At 32.1% G+C, this 21,127-nt stretch overlaps 1 protein-coding gene across 2 annotated transcripts in view; it reads left to right on the top strand.

The window, feature by feature from the left end:
- Positions 1-21,127, top strand: part of LOC114327075 (uncharacterized) — a 681,522-nt gene that overhangs the window by 533,458 nt on the left and 126,937 nt on the right. For both annotated transcript variants that reach the window (XM_050654246.1, XM_050654247.1), the window contains 2 exons: positions 12,206-12,466; positions 18,380-18,641. In XM_050654246.1, coding sequence (XP_050510203.1) covers positions 12,218-12,466; positions 18,380-18,641 — 511 coding nt within the window. In that variant the 5' untranslated portion in view covers positions 12,206-12,217. The remainder of the gene's footprint in view (positions 1-12,205; positions 12,467-18,379; positions 18,642-21,127) is intronic.

Genomic DNA, 21,127 nt, shown 5'->3' with positions numbered 1-21,127 from the left:
TCTTGGTTAATAGTTTGTACATCACATTTAGTAAAGTTATGGGTCTGTAATTCTTTAGATCCTTTTTATCTCCTTTCTTAAATAGTAACAATGTTACTGCTTTGTTCCAAGTGTTGGGTATTTGTTTTGTCATTAATATTTTATTCATAAGTGTGTACAAAACTTCTCTAGTTGTTTTCCCACCATTTTTTAGCATTTCTACAGTTATCCCGTCTTTTCCTGGCGATTTATTATTCTTCATCTCCTTGAGTGCTCTTTTTATCTCATTCTTACTGATTTCTGGTTGTAAGTCGGAATTGACATTTTTTATTTTTATTTGTAATTGCTTAAGGATTTCTTGTGTTGGTTTCTGTTTTGTATTGTAGAGGTTTTTATAATATTCTTGTGTTATTTGTATAATTTCTTCTATATTATTGGTCTCTATGCCTTCTTTGTTCTTTATACTATTAATCTGTATGCTTCCAAGCTGCGGTTTTAAGCACTTCATATTTTTATTTTGTTCAATGGTTTTTTCTATTTTTTCTTCCTGTACTATCCTTTGACTTTCCTTGATGTTCCTTCTGATAGCTTTGTTTACCTCTTTGTAATCTACTGTGTTTCTCTTATCTTGTTCTATTAATGTTTTTCTTTTGCTCATGAGGTTTTTTGTTTCCTGGGATATATAGTTTTCCTTTTTTATTCTTGTTTGTGCTACCTCTTTTCCCGCCTTTGCTAATGTATCGGTTAATAGCTGATTTATTTCATCGATATTTTTGTTTTCCAAATCTCTAGTGGCCGGTATACTTTCCCTTATTTTTTGTTTATATTCCTCTTTTGCTTTCTTAAGTTTTCTCATATCTAGTTTCGATCTATTTTCCATTTTCTTTTTTGTTTCGAATTGACTATTAATGCTGAGTTTGGCTCTAACAAGTCTATGATCACTACCGGTTGAGAAACGATTCAGCACTGTAACATCTTTGATGATAGCTTTTTCTGTTGTAAGGATGTAATCTATTTCGTTTTTAGTATTGCCGTTGGGACTTATCCATGTCCATTTTCTTTCCGGATTTTTGTTAAAAAACGAGTTCATAGCAAAAAGTTGTCTTTCCTCCAAGTAGTTCATTAATGTATGTCCTCTATTATTTCTTTCGCCGTATCCATATTGTCCTATTCTGTGTTCGTCTTCGTGTATTCTTACCCCTAATTTGGCATTGAAGTCTCCAATTATTAGCGTCAATTTAGTTTTCTTTTCTTCCACAGCGAGTGTTATTTCTTCGTAGAAGTCTTCAATATCTTCATCTTTATATGTGCTTGTTGGTGCGTATACCTGTATAATTTTCAACAAATGTTGTTAATATAGAGTAATATTTGATTATTGAATAAATGTAAATTGATTGTTGTGACAACGAATGCATTAATCAATCTACTACTGCATTTAATACCCACAATCAATGCGTTCATTGTGACAATAATCGTAGTTGTTGAGACAATAACTGTTTTGCTTGACCATTTGAAAGTTAACGGCTTTTCCTTATCGTGATACCCCTAGCTTCTCTATGTTACCGAAGTGCCGAATAATAATTGCATTTCGTTTTCAAGTGTAGTCCGTAGTAGAAGGAAGTTTTTGTGTGTCTATTATCGTGAAATTTCGGTCGAATTCTGAGAATCCTGAGAAACTAATTATTATTTTTGAAAATTTAAATGCAAAATAAAATATTACAGTATTATCGAGGGTCTGAAGTCCCTGAGAACCTTTATAATGATTATTTTAATAAGTCACAGGGGTGAAAAAGAGAAAATTTAGTATGATTTTTAATTTCAAATAGGCATACCATTCAACAGAAACTTTTCGTTTATTCTAAGGGACTTTCTGCCCTCGGTAATAATGTAATATTTTATTCTGCGTTTAAAATTTTCAAAAATACTTATTAGTTTTCTCAGAATTCCAAAAAAATGAATGCGTTTAAAAAGAATTCGATCGAAATTTTGCACCTGCGCTCCCAAAAAGGATTAAAGTGTTATGCATTTTTGGAATCACTATTTCAAACGCTTTTAAATAAGCTGTCACATGACGTACTTTCCCATTAAAAAAAATCAAAGTTACCTGAAGAGGGTTCGTGTAAAGTTCGAAACATTGATGTTATAATATAGTACTTTGCTTATTTTAAAAATCGACCTGTCCGAGCGTTTTGCTTATGTGCTAAAAATAAATAAGTTAATAATGGGTTGGGGGGAGTGTAACACTTATTCCAGTACACTGTATAAGTGAAATCGTATGAAAAATCACACAGTGTAAAGTCCTTTAGGTTAAAGACAAAAAAGGGGGATTTAAAAAATTATTATTAATCAATTAATATCATACATTGGGCTATTGCATGCAGTAATTATTAATATAAAATACGTTCATAGTAGGAATGAACGAAACTGATTGTAAGAATGAATAGAATTGCTTGTAAGAAAAACCGTATAATTTATTGTGGGAATAAACGGAATTAATTGTAACAATAAATGGAAATAATTGTAGAAATAAACGAAATACGTTAGGAGAAATAACACTGTTATTGACACAACGAATAGTCTTAGTCGGTCAATTAACGACGTTGTTGTTTCAATAAATAGTGTTCGTTGACTCAGTGAACATAGTTCGTAATATCAATAAATAGTGTTCGTTGACTCAGTGAACAAAGTTCGTAATACAAATAAAGTGATATTATGGTATACATAATGAATGTTCATCCATTCAATAAACGTAATACATTGGCTCAACGAACGAAAATAATGAATTGATGAACATCGTTTTGTTGTCCCAATAAAACCAAGAATTGGACAAATTTTAAGTATTGCGTTTGTTGTCTGAATTAACATTTTTATTGATATTACGTACCTTTTTCGTTGAGTGCACTGAAGATAATCTCATTCAGATCGAAAACGTTTTTCAATCCATTTGGATGACATTTTAATAGTTTTTAATAAACTTTTTATACCAGTACACAAATCGAAGTTTTTTACTTCTGTATGAGTTTTTAACTATGGTATACAGCCAGCTGCTGAGATTTTCCCATTGATTTTGTAACAAATAAAGATTTATCATCATAGTTTATTCTTAAGAAAAAAAATGACAAAAACTTTAAACATCCTCGTTTAGTACTGACCATTTGCCCTCCGCCACTGATACTGTCGTTCCATATTTTTTTCTGAATATGAAATTCAATCATTTATGGATTTGGTAGCATTATTGATGAACTCAAACGGAATAAATCACTTGGGAAAGCTGTCATTGCACTTTATTGGACGATTTTATGTCCAATTTTGTTTTATGTTTTGATATAATACAAACGTATTTCCATGGGTGTTGGAATCAATTCTTTATTATTATTTTGATGTAATATTTCGAGGTGCCATTGCTTTTAATAGAGTTTTGTTTGATGTAAAACATGTACAGGGTGACCGAGAAAAATTTTAAGTTTGAATTAGCTTTTTTGAAAGTTTTTAGAGGCATTAAAATATGCATAAAAACGATGAATTTAAACTTTTAATTTTCAAACGATCTCACGACAAAAAATACTTCCACGAAAACGGCGCTGGGTGTAATTTGTAGCCGAAGTAGTGTAATTTCGAAAAACGTACTTTTGACATCGAAAAAAAGCAGTTTTAAACTGTTCTCGGTATTTTTGTTTAATCTCGCTTTTATTTAAATGTTCTGCACAAACAACTTACGTTGTTGAATTACGGTGTCACTAACTATTACGTTGTACTCCTACCATTCACGTAAATTTCTTTTTCTTGTCATTAAATAATTTATATGTGTGTAATAAGTTAACATATGACAGCATATCTTCTTGGAAATTAAATAACCTACAATTTCATATTTAAAGATTTTTTCGTATCTCTGATGCTAATCTTTCTATTCTGAAGAAATCGACATTTTTACCAAACTACAAATATTCGTTATTCGCTTTTAACTTCAGTTTTTTAAAAACTAATCTTTCTAAGCCAGTCAAACTTCTAGAATCTATTAACAATACATAAATAAAGAAGAATGAATAAGACCAATGACTAAAAACTCAGCTAACTTACTTTATTATGCTTCCAATTGGATTTCTCCTTTTTTTTTTCAAAAAAAATATATTGATTTTTTAGTCGTAACTTTTCTATTTTTTATCTTAGAAAGTTTGGTAAAAAAGAATTTTGTAGTGTTTTATGAGGCCTATAAGCCTATTAATATTAAATCTTTTTAAAATCCTCAGTCGCAAAAAGAGGTGACTTTGAAAGGGTTGGTAAAGGTGCTTTTTGCATGTTAATACAAGTTTTAATTATCAATAGCGCACTCAATTTTTGCCGTAGTAAAAATATTTGCAATCCAGTTTCTTGGGAATTAAATGAGCTAAAATTTCATATTTAAACATTTTTTTCCTATCTCTGATGCTAATCTTTCTATTCTGAAGAAAAAGCCATTTATTTCCAAATTACAAAAATTGGTTATTCGCTTAGAACTCCATTTTTTTTAAACAAATCATTCTAAGCCGGTCAAACTTCTAGAACCTCTTAATAATATACAAATAAAGAAGACCAAATAAGGTTAATGACTAATTTTAATTAGGGTGGTGATTAGGAGGTTGCTTCGGATCACTATTTCGCTGAAAAAAGTAGAGACTAACATTTTTAGCTTGAACAAATTATCGAAAAATGCATAGTTTTCCCGTCTTTTGATTTTGAAACTACAGTATTTAGCATTTGACGAAGAAGAGCTAACATTTAATAGTTAATAGTGTATAGCTCGATTACTATTGATCTTAAAAAAATTAAAAGAAACGGTTTTGTTTATTTTTTCAAAAGGTACATTTTTGTTAAGTGAAGTTGTTTTGATAAAACGAAAACTTTTGGAGTTATTGCCGAAAACTTAACAACAATAATTTTTTTGGATATAAAACTAATACTTTCGATAGCGAATAAATTGAAAACTAGAACGTTTTTTGCTTAGAATTAATGTTTACTAACTTTTACGGTCAAAATATAATAAAAAATTTCCACCCCCGAGATGGGGTGTCAACCACCCCCATGGAAAAAGCGCCTTTCGGCATCATATAGATTTTGATCCTTGGACTATCCACTACTTATTCTCAGATTTTCAAGTAAAACGATCCATTATGTAAAAATTTAGAGGTTTGGTCCTATTTTAAGCTTCATTACTTTGACTAAAAGTGTAACGCCCGATTTCATAATAAAGTTAAAGTGGATTTTAAATTTAAAGTTGACTTTAACTATAAACATTGCATTCTTAAAGTCAACTTTAAATTTAAAGTTCACTTTAACTTTATTATGAAATCGGGCGTTTATCTAGTTGTAAATAAAATTGCTAGGAAAATACACTGTCAGTGATCCCGTACGCATCTAAACATTCCGTATATATATTTGGACCATAGGAGTTTTCTATTGGTTCGTTGCAGCACGCGGTAATATTTTAACCAATAGACGGCGAGGTTCCAGATGCATATACGGAATGTCAGTCGGTCCCAAATTCATATACGGAATGTTAAATATCGTACACCGAAAAAGATAAGTTTTTTTAGAGTCTTTTAAAAGGAGATTGATTTTAAAATACTTGTTACTGTATTATTAAATAAAAATAAAACAATTATAGTATTTCGAATGTTATTTGGTGCGAAATTCGTATGCGGAATGTTAATTATTCGTAGACCAAAAAATGGGACTTTTTATTAATCAGTTAAAGGAGACTGATTTTAGAATACCTATTTTATTAATGTATTATTAAAGAAAAATAAAACAATGATTAGATACTATTAAAAACCAGTCTCATTTTAACTGGGTTTAATAAAAATCGTCTTTTTGTTCTACGAATATTTAGCCGTAGAACAAAAATACGATTTTTATTAAACCCAGTTAAAATGAGACTGGTTTTTAATAGTATATTATGCAACGAGCATTTAATGATGGTCATTATGAAGCGAGTATAAAGGATACGAAACGAGTTTCGTATAGAGTACGAGCGTCATAATGATAATTAGATGCAAGTTGTATACACGATTTTTGTTCTATGATCATTCACAAAAAAAATATATTCAATTTATTAATTTTGTAACGCAAACAAATTAAGTAGTTTGTCAGTCTGACAGTTTGTTTACATATTGAGAACTGTCAAAGCGTATGTATTTGACTCGCCGTTGGTTACTGCGCGTGTGCCACCTTTATCGCAAATGCCATATCGCGATTCTATAGAGCTTTTCATTCACAGTCAGTTGTTTCGAGCTTCTGTCATATGTCGTATAATCCGTGTATATTTATTATATTACAAAGATTATAAAACATATGACAGAAGCTCGAAACAAATGACAATCGATGAAAAGCCCTATTAGTTAAAAATCTGTATCTTAATGGAAATCTGTATCATAATAAAGTTCATTATGATACAGGTAGTGACATCATAATTGATATATAGGGCTTTTCATCGATTGTCATTTGTTTCGAGCTTCTGTCATGTGTCACATAATATTAATATATCTACGTCATACGTTTTTGTTTTGTATTATTGTATATACCAATAACGTATGTCGTACATATTAATATTATGTGACACATGACAGCAACTCGAAACAAATGACTGTGAATGAAACACGTGAAAGTCATTAAAAATTCTGAGAAAGCGAAACCTTAGTCAAATAAAGAAATATGTCTCTCAAATCTATACCCTCCCATTTATGAATTTCGCACCAAATGGGTACCTAATCATTGTTTTATTTTTCTTTAATAATATATTAATAAAATAGGTATTCTAAAATCAGTCTCCTTTAACTGATTAATAAAAAGTCCCATTTTTTGGTCTACGAATAATTAACATTCCGCATATGAATTTTGCACCAAATAACATTCAAAATACTATAATTGTTTTATTTTTATTTAATAATACAGTAACAAGTATTTTAAAATCAATCTCCTTTTAAAAGACTAAAAAAACTTATCTTTTTCGGAGTACGATATTAACCATTCCGTATATGAATTTGGGACCGACTGACATTCCGTAGATGCATCTGGAACCTCGCCGTCTATTGGTTAAAATATTACCGCGTGCTGCAACGAACCAATAGAAAACTCCTATGGTCCAAATACATATACGGAATGTTTAGATGCATCCCGCATGGAGTTGTTCCTTCGCTGACCCGTTCATTGGTCACCAAATTTCTACCTACAAACCATCACTTAAGTCGCGTTTACATGATGGCAATTGGCGAGACAATTGTCAGAAGACAACTGACTGGCATGAAATTATTGTCTTCGTGTAAACACTTCAGGCCAATTGCCTTGCCAACTGCCCTCACAATTGGCCCAAAATTCAGTTGTCTCCGGGAGTGGACTGAGGACAATGAGCTGCGCCCAATGAGAGCCCCACCACTCGAAATCTCAATTTTCGCGACAATTGGCGCCGTGTGAACGGTGTAGGACAGTAGTGCTGTCTTGTTTTTTGCCAGTTCCCTCTAGATGACGAGCAGTCGGCCATGTTTTAGCTGTCTACTGCCATGGCAATAGTTGGCCCCGTGTAAACATCTTCTCTTTCAACTGGACTGGCCTCCGACAATCCGCAACCACGTGATGACAATTGTCCAATGACAATTGTCTCGCCAATTTCCATCGTGTAAACGCGACTTTAGCGACTGACTGGCAGCGGAAATTTCTTGCAAAACGTCGAAGTAGGTATAGAACGATTCTCGAAGGTTCCAGATCAGAGGCATGCTGGTGTATAAAAGAGAATTTATGTGGAACGGATTTAGTCGTGATTTGAATGTCGCGAATCGCGATTTGAATTAATTGTGTTTTTATTGTTATTATTATAAATGAAATAAAAGTAATGTCAAAGTAACTGTAAACTAAAGATTAAATAAATTATAGTATATTAACTATGGAGAACGGTAAGGGTTTTATCGAAGACAATTGTTTGGAGGAGGAGCGGAGCGACGACTCCAATTATTGTCTGAGATCGGTTACCCTTAACGTTCGGCATGCTTATAACGTTTTTTGCACGATTGATACCATTATAAATTATAAAATTAAACATTTTCGTCATATTGACTATAGGTCTGGATCCCGCGTATTAAAAAAAAGTTGATTAATAGCAAGCTGAAAATCTGTTAATAGCTTAAGGGTGTCTAGTAGGACAAACTTTGATATATGGGAACACTGGAACAGGGGAAGTTTTAATTGTGGAACAGGTTAAAAATTTGGAACGGTCAGATCACGGAAACGGCACATTTATTTTGTCCGACAGAACAGACTTAAACTCTCCGAACAGAGATTAAACTCTCATGCAAAAATCAGACTGCTATTTATCACCAAATGGGCGTTTTAATGAGTGGAACATGTAGAATATGTCAAATGACAGGAATTATGACAGGTGATAAATAGCAGTCTGATTTTTACATGAGAGTTTAATCTCTGTTCGGAGAGTTTAAGTCTATTCTGTCGGACAAAATAAATGTGCCGTTTTCGTGATCTGCCCGTTCCAAGTTTTTAACCTGTTCCGCAATTAAAATTTCCCCCTGTTCCAGTGTTCCCATATATCAAAGTTTATCCGACTAGACACCCTTAAGATATTAACAAATTTTCAGCTTGCTATTAATCAACTTTTTTTTCATACGCGGGATCCAGACCTACTAGTTTCATTCATTTTATCAAGATAGATACTTTGGTTGTTAGGTAGTAACTAGGGTGCATAACAACAATGGAGAATTGAGTTTTTATTTAGTTGTCAATAATTTTAAGTACAATTTTGATTATTATAAATTAAAATATGAGCGAAAGTAAATTTGAATAAATTGAACGGGCTTGGGAAGAAGGGTGTTCCGCAATTATTCCCGAAAAATCCAAAATCCGTTATCAAAATACCTACCAAAGTTTTAAAAAATGGTGCGAAGGCAAGAATTTAAGAATCGAAGAAAAGACTCTATTGGCATATTTCGTTCAAAGACATATGCAGTTGAAAGCTCCTGGAAGCCTCTGGGCAGAATATTCAATGATTAAATCCACCGTTTTTCTTTATGATGGCATTGATATTTCCAAGTTTTCAACTTTGATCGCGTATTTGAAGAGAAAAAATGTTGGCTATAGGCCTAAGAAAGCGAGCATTTTTACACGGGAGCAATTTGAAAAATTTCTGATGGAAGCACCGGATGAAGAATTTCTAGTTCACAAGGTAATATAAGCTAGTTTAGGTAAAAGAAATACTCTAATGAAGATTTTTTCATAATTTGTAGGTCGCAATGATATTGGGAATATCTGGTGCCTGTAGAAGAGAAGAATTATATAATATTACTATGAATGACATCCAACAAACCGATGGTTTAATGATTGTAAAAGTACCCAATACAAAAACGAACATCCAGCGTACTTTTACAGTCGTTAATAAACCAGACGATAAAATTCCATATTTAGAAATTCTGCAAAATTATATAAAACTTCGTCCATTACAAGTAAAATCAAATCATTTGTTCTTAAGATACGCCAAAGGAAAATGTTGTGCTCAAGTAATAGGGAAAGGGACAATCGGGGGCTGGCCTTCTCAAATTGCCAAATTCTTAAATGTGTCTAATCCCGAGAACTATACTGGCCATTCGTTCAGGAGGACATCAGCAACGCTTTTGGCTAATAAAGGTGTTGATGTCCTCGGATTAAAGCGTCATGGAGGTTGGCGTTCATCGACAGTGGCAGAAAGCTATGTAGAAGATTCTCTTCAAAATAAAATAGATTTTGCCGAAAAAATATTGTGCAATACTAGTAATACTACTAATGTATGCGATTCTGCAGGAGTTTCTGTTAGAAGTGAAACCACAGCCCAAACAAGTGGGATTTCATTAAATAATTTAACAAATTGTACCATAAGTTTCAATATTAATAAATAATTCGTTAGTTTTCTTTATTCTTTCAAAAAATAAATTAAAATTAAGAGATTTTTTAACTCGACGGTAAGTGAATTACTTACCGTCGAGTTGGAGTACTTACCGTCGAGTTGGATTACTTACCGTCGAGTTGCTAGTAAATGTCACCTACTGACGTAAAATCTGTCTCGGTAAACAGTCAAAAATGATCAATCATGCAAAAAAAATAAAAGCATTGCAATATGTAAGAGACTTGGAATATCACCGAGAAAATGTCCCCGAACCGCCTATGTGCTGCCATTCAGATTCCTGTAACGGCCATTCGAAGATAATTTTTAATCTGATATGCAGACGCCGACCTAAAAACGATATCACGAAGAAAGTGACTACCTCTTGTTACATAAAAATGGCCGAATTTAGGGCAATAACATATGGTCGAGGGCGCATCGCAGCGACCGACGGACCCGACGTTTCGTTTTATTACGCTTTTTCAGGGGAAAAACACGAATAGAACGACAACGCATCGACTTGAGTGGAGCCCGAACGGTTATTAGCTTTCCAAATTGCTATATTGAACAAATAACCTACAATATGTATAGAGTTATAGGTGGCGTTACTGAACCGGATCACCGGATGATACAAACCCTTTTCAAACTTTTATCTTTTCGTACTTTTACAGATCAAGCAAACATTTTTACATTGAATTTAATACAAGAATAAAAAACCGCTAAACGCCGTAAAAATGAGTGGCGCATACAATATTCCAGCTACAAAAGAGCTGATATGAATATTACGTGGCGCGAAAATGTATTTTTCATTTTGATGCAAAACAAAATTATAGTTTTATTTTAAAGTATTTTTCCATAATTTGCTCAATTTGAAGTAAAACGCGCGCCACAAAAGAGCTTCAATTTACAAACTGTATCAAAATTAATCTTTTGTGTCTTTTTCCTAGACGAATGAAGGTGGAATGTGATCGTTTCCCTTTCGTTTTCTATATTCGTCGTATGCTGTCTTATTAATTGAAAAAGTCGCAGATTAAGGATGTACCAGTAAGAACTTTCAACACGAAAAGTCTCAGGTTTAAATTACTATTTACCATTTTAATTTTTATTAAATTGGTGGATTCTGCATCTGAGACTCTTCAATTTGTTATGAGATGTCGCTGTATCGCGTCTAATGGGAAATTTGAATTATTTTTCAGATTCCCTTTAAAATGATGGTGGAGCTGTTTTTCGATTCAGAGGTGTGCACGCTAACAAACGCTACTGAAGTCGCCTGAAATGGTAGAAACAGCCTGTCTAGCGGGTGTGCAACCCTCTGAATCGAAAACAAGCAAAACCATCATTTATTATTTTATTTCCTTTACTCGGTTTGAGTACTGAAAGTTCCTCTGCTGTCTTTTTTCCTAGACGAATGAAGGCGGAATGTGATCGTTTCCCTTTCGTTTTCTATATTCGTCGTCTGCTGTCTTATTAATTGAAAAAGTCGCAGATTAAGGATGTACCAGTAAGAACTTTCAACACGAAAAGTCTTAGGTTTAAATTACTATTTACCATTTTAATTTTTATTAAATTGGTGGATTCTGCATCTGAGACTCTTCAATTTGTTATATATTTTAGTTCGTTCAGAGAGCGCCATAAACACCCTAACTAGTTTCATGCTTATGAGAAATCATCAGAGATTCTTATTGTAAATCATCACGGATTCACGTGTACACATGTACACATCACTTTCTATTTTAACTAGTACAAAAAGAGAATAGAAAAGTGTACTCGCAATTCTGTGAAAATGTCTGTGATTCTCGCGAATGGTGGCAGACAGGGAAGCAGGAATTATCACTAAAGCTTGACTTGAGTAATGGTTTTGAATTAAGGTTGAGAAATCCTTTATAAAATTATTTAACGTTAAAAAATGGTTACGAAGAAACTCTATGCTTCTGTATACTTCTACTTTGTAAGATATTGTGACGAATTACCGACAGCAAATAACAGGTTTCGTCTCGACAGCTCGTTACGTATGGAGACATCTGGAAGGATGACTCATCAGACGAGCGAGGAAAAGATTTCTCGAGAAAGATCGCCTACGCATTACTAAAGTTGGGCGGTTCCGTTTTTCTGGGACGTTCAAGAACATGGCTTGTATTTTTGTATTAAATATAAATAAGGATGGAATTTTTAGGAGTATATCTGTAACTTGTATAAATAAATTCGTATAAACGAACCGAGAGTATTATTTTAACCGTAAGCACGCTACAGTATACTTAAATATAAAATCGCTATTCTACTTTTTATAAGGACACTTTAAAACTATGATCCCTTACGAACTTTTAATTGTTTCAGATTCCGTGAAAGATGCGTCTGAAGTCTATCGACGGTCCTCTGGCTGTACATAACGGCAACAACGGCATTCTAAACTCTCCGAAGAGGATCAACACTCTACAGAACAGTAACATAACGACGACAAACTATAGCAATACAACTACGAACTACACCACATCAACTAATACCACTAATAACAGCATCAATGGTATCGACAATGTGATTACAGAATTCCAGAATACCGAGGACCTCAATATACTCAACAACGTTGTCCAAGATAAGGTAAGCAGTATCAAAATGCTACTATACAGTATGTATATTTTTTTGTGGTAGGCAGTTCACTTTTTTCAACGTGGGAATTTCCTAAATCAATCAATTCAGGAGGAACTCATTAATATAGTTTTTGTGCTAAGAGAGTGTAACAAAAATATGGTACTACCCATAAAAATTTTATCATCAGCAATTCACCTGATAGATAAGATAAGACGACAACCAAGAAGAGAAACTTTTCAGTGTTTACTAGAACGGTTTTAACGAACTACACACGTAGATTTCGAGAACCGTCATACTTATATGCGAATTCTCACTCAGTGATATTAAGGATTACATTTAATTTATGTTCTTCATGTCGTACAATAGTTTCTGTTCGCTCAGATTTCTTGTGATCTACGTGTCCAGTCTGTTGAAACCGTTTTAGTAATCTTTGATAAGTTTCTTTTCTTGGTTGTCGTCTATCAGGTGAATTGCTGATGATAAATCCTTATGGCTAGTAGCACATTTTTGTTATACTTCCTAGCACAAAAATAATATTAATCAATTCCTCCTTTACGCCAGTCAATGGGAGCAAGAATAGGATATTACCTCCGAATTCTATCCTACTGCATGGATTTTAATGAAATTATGGGAATAGCCTCTACTTATCTCCTAATTTAAAGTCTACCCTATTCCGATGTGCGAAAATTTCTTGGTTAAAATAACCACGGATGTAACTAGATAACCTAATTCTAATCAAAATCTGTTCTATATATTTTTTTTAAAACTCAATACTTTTTGAGTTATTCGTGGTTGAAAATAGGGATGGCGGTTTTTGACAAAACACCGGTTTTCGGTTATACCGGCTTTTTACAGTTTAACCTGGCGGTTATAACCGGCCAAAGAAAACCGGTTTTTCTAAAAACCGGTTTTCGGTTTTTTTAATCCAATAGGTTACAATGTTACATTTACAATGCGCTTTAGTTTGCGATACTCCACTCGACTCGATACTCGATATCAATATGATCAAAATGAGTACTATCGAAAGAACATCAATATCACTTTCAGTTTTCTTCTGTATTTATAAAATAAAATTTGAATTATGTTTTTTTTTTAATAATTACTTGAGAATAATATTTATGATTGGGATCCAAAATAATACCTAACCTAATCCTAATCACCGTAAAAACCTAATAACCGGTTTTTACTTTAAAAAGAAAAAACCGGTTAAAACCGGGACAAAAAACAACCGGTAAAACCGGTTATTGCGAAGTAAAAAAACCGGTTTTAGGTTAAAACCGGTAGGTTTTTCCCATCCCTAGTTGAAAATTGGCCATTTTCATAAACATAACACTTTTTCGAACGGTTTTTTGCGAATATCTTAAAAACTATGCATCTAAATAAACAAACTATATAAAAAATTTTTGGAGCTTACAAAAAAACAAAGAGATTAGTTCCTTCATAAATCTACTTATAATACAAAAAGAGATATGGTAGGTGAAAAGAGTTTTTTTTTTTGGTGCATGCTCAAATCGGTGTACTCAACTTGAAATAACAAAGAAACGGTCGATTTTAGGTGTATAATGCTACCAATGCCTTTTGTAGTGCTTGAAAATACCTTTAAAATGAGCAATATTAAAGGTCGATTACATTCAGACTAAGCGAGATATGCCGCAAAAAAAATTGATGACTAATGTATTTTAAGAAAAATGAGAAGTATATTTAATCCCTCATCCACTAGAGTTTTAATGCATCATTTTACTTCTACAATACCTTTTATTATAGTGTTGTTTCTATGTTCAAAACGCTGGACGGATTTAAAATGAATGGTTTTTGAAAAACATAAGACCAATTTATAGAGCGCATTTTTAAATTTTCTTAAAACTCTTCCTTTTTCTACATGTAACTTGAAAATGATAGGAGATACAATAATGAAAAACAAAAACAAAATTTTTATCTAACAAAACCCTACATTTTTTTGTATATCTTTTTTTCGTATCTCTTATCATTTTTGAGTTGCATGGAGAAAAAAAAATGATTCTTAAGAAAATTTAAAAATGCGCTCTATAATTTGATTTTATGTTTTTCAAAAACCATTCATTTTAAACCCGTTCAACTTTTTGAACATAGAAATATCATTATTAAAAAAGGTATTATAGAAGGAAAACGATGCATTTAAATTCTGATGGATGAGGGGTTGAATTTGAATATACTTCTCATTTTTTCTTAAAATACATTAGTCATCAAAATTTTTTGCAGCATATCTCGCTTAGTTTGAATGTAATCGACATTTAATATTGCTCATTTTAAAGGTTTTTTCAAGCACTACAAAAGGTATTGGCAGCATTATACACCTAAAATCGACCGTTTCTCTTTTATTTCAAGTTGAATACAGCGATTTGAGCATGCACCAAAAAAACAAACTCTTCTCACCTACCATATCTCTTTTTGTATTATAACTAGAAGATTTATGAAGGCAAGAATCTCTTTGTTTTTTGTTATAAGCTACAAAAATATTTTATATAGTTTTTTTCGTTAGATGCATAGTTTTTAAGGTATTCGTAAAAAACCGTTCGAAAATGTGTCATTTTTCAAAGAAAACATTTTCAACCACGAATAACTCAAAAAGCATTGAGTTTTCAAACAAATATATAAAACAGTTTTTGCTTAGAATTGGGTTTTCTAGTCACTTCCGCAGTTATTTTAACCAAAAAATTTTAAAAAAGATAAAAGCACACATCAGCATAGGGTAGACTTTTTTTTGAGCCATTCTCTACTTACTGTGAAAATATCAAGTAAATCGATGTAGTAGGATGGAATTCGTAGCCAAATAACCTCATTGACTGCCCTACTTAGAAAAATTCATGTTAGGTTAGTAATAGTAACAAAGCAACTGGAACTATAAAAATAGTCTCGTTTAGTCCAGTAAAATTTTTTAAGCAAGTTTAGAGTGAGAGTCATAGCCATAGTCAACTAGGTAGAATATTGTTTGTTTTATTAATATAAATTAAAGATCAGTCTAATATGTATTTTTTTTTTTTTCGACAAATTATTTTTGATTGAATATGTTCACGGTCACCTTAATAAAATTTCACGTAATTATTGTTGCAATAATGTTTGGCTTAAGAAATCAGGAATAACTCACCAATTAAAGTATTAAGGTATAGGATATGCTTAAGAAATAAAAAAAAGTACCATAAAATACAATTTTATTACAATACTAAAATACAAAATGTTCCATTTACGAAAACTCAGAAAATACTCATTCCGAGTTTCGATCAACCCTGTATATCAAAATTAAACATCTCACTATCTTAATAATGATATGACTATATTAACAATAGTAGACTATACGCTGTGAGCTCGTACGTAGAGGGGATATTTACAAATTCGCGAGCGCTAGTAGTGGCAAGTCTGTAAACGTTTACCGGAAATTTGACATAAATGTCAAAGTGATTAATTTAAAATTAAAATTAAAAACATTAATTATAAAAAATATTAGTTGGTCAAAGCTGTGGTATATATTTTTACCTTAAATATACTTACGTTTTAAATAATAGGGAGTTTTTGTTGCTACGTAACGTACGCATCTCCGTATACGTAAAGCAACTAACGTGTCGTAGATGATGAATGTTAAAATAGGTAGTTTTTGTAACTGCCTTAACGTAACGTAAAGCAAATCGTAAAGTCATTTTTAAATTCCGTTGACATTTAAAAAAATAAAACAATGTTCACACAATATACAATTAATATACAAATGTAAAAAAAGATAAATGAATGATGAAATTGTATGGTTTTAATTGCTTCTATTTAAATATAAAAATATTATTTTTCCTTAGGTTAAAATTGTTTTATTTTTGTTTATACCTACTTTTTAGTTGTAAATTATTGTATACCTACATCAGAATTCCAGTAGGTATAATGTAAATAGTGTGGTAATATTTATTTGAAAATTTTACTGAAACTAGGTCATTTGTTTATCTAGTTATTAATTGTGGTGATCACTGTATTTCTTAAATTAATACAAGATTTGTTTGTTTTGCTTTATTAATAGACAACTTAAAAACAATAAAATTTTAAATCTATTATGAAGCTCCAATTTCCAATTACAAACAGAATAATTTTACTCAAATAGACTAAACCAATAACCAATATAACCTTAAAATGTTTATAAACGGATAGCACGCTGATGAAATGTTTATTTGGTAGGTAATCGGGCAAGATCCTCGTGTGCATTCGGTGACTTTCGGCTCGATAGGGATGCGTATGAACCTAACGTACCAGCTCGTAACCTTAGATAATAAAGGAGTTTTTGTTGCTACGTAACGTACGCATCTCCGTATACGTAAAGCAACTAACGTGTCGTAGAGGATGAATGTTAAAATAGGTAGTTTTTGTAACTGCCTTAACGTAACGTAAAGCAAATCGTAAAGTCACTTTTAAATTCCGTTGACATTCAAAAAAATAAAACAATGTTCACACAATATACAATTAATATACAAATGTATAAAAAGATAAATGAATAATGAAATTGTATGGTTTTAATTGCTTCTATTTAAATATAAAAATATTATTTTTCCTTAGGTTAAAATTTTTCTATTTTTGTTTATACCTACTTTTTAGTTGTAAATTATTGTATACCTACATCAGAATTCCAGTAGGTATAATGTAAATAGTGTGGTAATATTTATTTGAAAATTTTACTGAAACTAGGTCATTTGTTTATCTAGTTATTAATTGTGGTGATCACTGTATTTCTTAAATTATTACAAGATTTGTTTGTTTTGCTTTATTAATAGACCAACTTAAAAACAATAAAATTTTAAATCTATTATGAAGTTCCAATTTCCAATTACAAACAGAATAATTTTACTCAAATAGACTAAACCAATAACCAATATAACCTTAAAATGTTTATAAACGGATAGTACGCTGATGAAATGTTTATTTGGTAGGTAATCGGGCAAGATCCTCGTGTGCATTCGATGACTTTCGGCTCGATAGGGATGCGTATGAACCTAACGTACCAGCCCGTAACCTTAGGTAATACGTATCGCGATACGGGAGTTCAACCATTAATGCGCAAGCGTATATGTCAAAAAGATGCGTTACGTTTACGTATTTGTGTGCACAAAAACTCCCTAATAATAAATAATACGTATCGCGATACGGGAGTTCAACCATTAATGCGCAAGCGTATATGTCAAAAAGATGCGTTACGTTTACGTATTTGTGTGCACAAAAACTCCCTACTGAATTTAAGTTTTTGTAATGTTCCGTAATATGTTATTATAAATTAATCTTAGCGCCATCTACACGATAATTGTGAAAGTATCCGAAGTAAGAAATTCATATTTTATCAATAGAACGTCAAAATTATTAGCAAAATCTTAAAAAAATCGATTACAATTTAATTACTTTTTTGCGTTGTAAATATTAAGCAATAACAATAAAATAATAAATTTAACAATTACCAGTGAAAGTTGAATTAGTAGTCGCTAGGAGCGACACCAGCGAAGCTCAGAGCGTATATTAAAAATAATTTGAACATTAATAGATTTTTGCTGTCAAATCACTACAATTCTACAGGGTGTGAATGTTGCTACAAAATTAATAAAAAAAAACGTAATTACCTTTTAAACTAACTCGTATGTCATTCCAGAACCGTATATTTCAAGAAAGAAAATATCGAGGAGAATCCAAAATTGTAAAAATATACAGGGTATTCCATAAAAAAATAACTTTGTTTCACCCTGTCAATACGGGTCTCTATATTTGAAAAAAAAAATTTAAAGTATGGTCCTATCTATGCCTCAACTTTTATCTAAATATTTTTTTTTCGTACGTCTTCCGACAAACGAGTAATTGACTTCCTTGCGCCAATACCGCACCCTGTATGTATATACTTGAGTAGACTTATCGATAACATCTCTTTTTTCTTAGGTGCAATGGTGCCAGGCCTCCCTGCAAGAGGCGCACCACAACGCGAAGAACAACACCCACCGGAGACTGCACTTGGTGAACGTCAACATCAACAACACAAACACCAACACGCTGGCTGCCACCCTGAGAAACCGACAACGGCAAGGGGTGCCCCCTACACCACCTACCCACCTGAAAAACACACCTGCCAAGTCAGCGTCCAACAACTCGATCTGCTCACAGCGGTCCTCGCCAGATGATACTTCGTTTATAGAATACGAAGGTAAGAGTTAGATAATTCATACAACCATAATGCTGTATATACGTTTTGATTCATTTTTCACCTAATTTTAGCATAGGATTTTCTACGCTCTGCAGCATAAGAAATGTGGCGTCTAAGACAGCCATAACTACTTCTTTTGGTATCATCTTAAGAGCCTAATTAGCCATCAATTCTATTAAAATATTATCTTCTTCTTATAATGAATGGGTATATTTATAACGTATAGAGAGGAAAAAGTTATAGTTGTAGCAGACGTAAATGCAAAATCAATATTGTGGAATTCAACTCAAACAGATCAAAAAGGATTATTAGTAGAAGATACGATTAATGAACTAGAGTTGATAGTACACAATAAACCAATAAACCCACCAACTTTTCAGAACAGAGCTGGTGCAGCTAGCAATATAGATATAACAATATCAAATGTTGCAGTAGCACACCTAGTTAAGGATTGGAAAGTGATGGAGCATGCAACAATAAGTGATCACAACCTTATAACTTTCAATCTTAATAACCTGAATCCACGTAATACGGAAATATCTTCGGTGAGATACAATATAGGTAAAGCAAATTATGAACTATTAAAGTCTGAGTTTCGACCACCTTGTCTGGTGCAAAGGGAATCTAATATAAATATTGCAACAAAAGAATTAACCAAACAAATTAAAAAAGCAATGGATATAGCAATACCAAAAATAAAAGAAAATAGTAAAGTAAAAAACTCAGCCTGGAAGGAAAACCTCACAAGAATGAGAAGCAGAGTTAGATATGCGCGAAAGCGATATCAACGATGTGGTATCTATCTTGAGAGGCAAATCCGTCTAGGTGAGTATAGAAGACTAAAACAAGAATATAAACAAGAAATAAAAATAACAAAAGCTAAAAGGTGGGAAACCTTCGTATCAAGACACTTAGAATTAGATATGTGGGGAATACCATATAAAATAGTTTCTAAAAAAATTAGATGTCCGACAATGCTTTCTACTTTAAAAAAAGAAGATGGAACATTTACATAAAGTTGGGAAGAATCGGCCGAAACATTACTTAATGTATTATTACCTCCAGATAAATTAGAATGTGAAACATTAGAACAAAGAAATATAAGAGAAGAAATGATACAAGAATACCAAATAGAAGAAGAAAGAGAAATAGAGGAATTCACAGAAGAAGAAGTATATGAAAGTATGAGAGAAATGAAAAGAAAGAAGGCACCTGGACCGGATAATATTCATGTTGAAATACTTCAAGCATTGTCGGAACAAATAATTCCAGTACTAACATCATTATATAATGAATGTCTTAGACAAAGAAGGTTTCCCAATAATTTTAAACAAGCAGAAGTTATAATAATACATAAAGGGGAAGATAAAGATCCTGCCTTACCGAAATCATATAGACCGGTATGTTTATTGAATACAATGGGAAAATTACAAGAAAAATTACTATGTAAAAAATTAAATCAAATAAGAACAGAAATTGGATTACATCCTGGTCAGTATGGTTTTAGGAAATGTAGATCAACAGAAGATGCAATAAATAAAGTATTTGAAATAGTAAACGAAAGCATAAAAAAGTATGTTTTAATGATCTTTATAGACGTGTCTGGGGCTTTTGACAATCTTTGGTGGCCGTCATTCTTTGAAAGACTTCGAAGAATGAGATGTCCAAAGAATCTGTACGGAAGTCTCAGAAACTACTGTCAAGACCGATATGCAAGCCTAAGCTGTCCAACAGGAAAAAAGACAAAACATATCACAAAAGGATGTCCACAAGAATCAGTTTGTGGACCTATGTTCTGGGATGTAATGCTAGAGGAACTGTTGGAACAATTGACTATAGATCCTGAAGTGCTTGGAAGCATAGCATATGCAGATGATTTGTTGTTGATCATAGATGCAAACTCAAGAAGAGAATTAGAAAATAAATCAAATGAAGTATTAATAAGAGTAAATGATTGGATGAATAAAGTAAAATTAACAATATCAGATTCAAAAACAACATATAGTTTAATAAAAGGAAATTTAGAAAGAGATCCAATTATAAAAATTAGAGGGAAAACAATAAAAAGAAAAATGGAAACAAGATATTTAGGTATTATAATAGACGAACAAAAATTATTTACAAAACACATGAATTGTGTCTGTGAAAAGGCAACAAAGATCATGCATAGCATTGCTAGTCTAGCACAGAAGGAATATAGAATTTCGTTCCGACAGATGAGAATATACCTAAGTACAATACTTGCATCAATTGTAGGGTACGGTTCAAGTGTATGGGCACATAGATTAATAAATAAAAAAAATGCAGAAAAATTAAATAGAGCTCAGAGAGGATTTCTTGTAAGAATGACGGGAGCATTTGGAACAACTGCAACACAGGCACTCACAGTTTTAACTGGAGTAATGCCAATGCATTTAGAAACACAAAAAAGAGCATGTAATTATTGGCTAAAAAAAGAAAAATATGAAAAAATAATACAAATAATA

This window comes from Diabrotica virgifera, chromosome 6, assembly GCF_917563875.1.
Source record: "Diabrotica virgifera virgifera chromosome 6, PGI_DIABVI_V3a".
Taxonomy (NCBI): domain Eukaryota; kingdom Metazoa; phylum Arthropoda; class Insecta; order Coleoptera; family Chrysomelidae; genus Diabrotica; species Diabrotica virgifera.
Note: the sequence above shows the minus strand (reverse complement) of the source record. Positions and strands in the feature narration are given on the sequence as shown.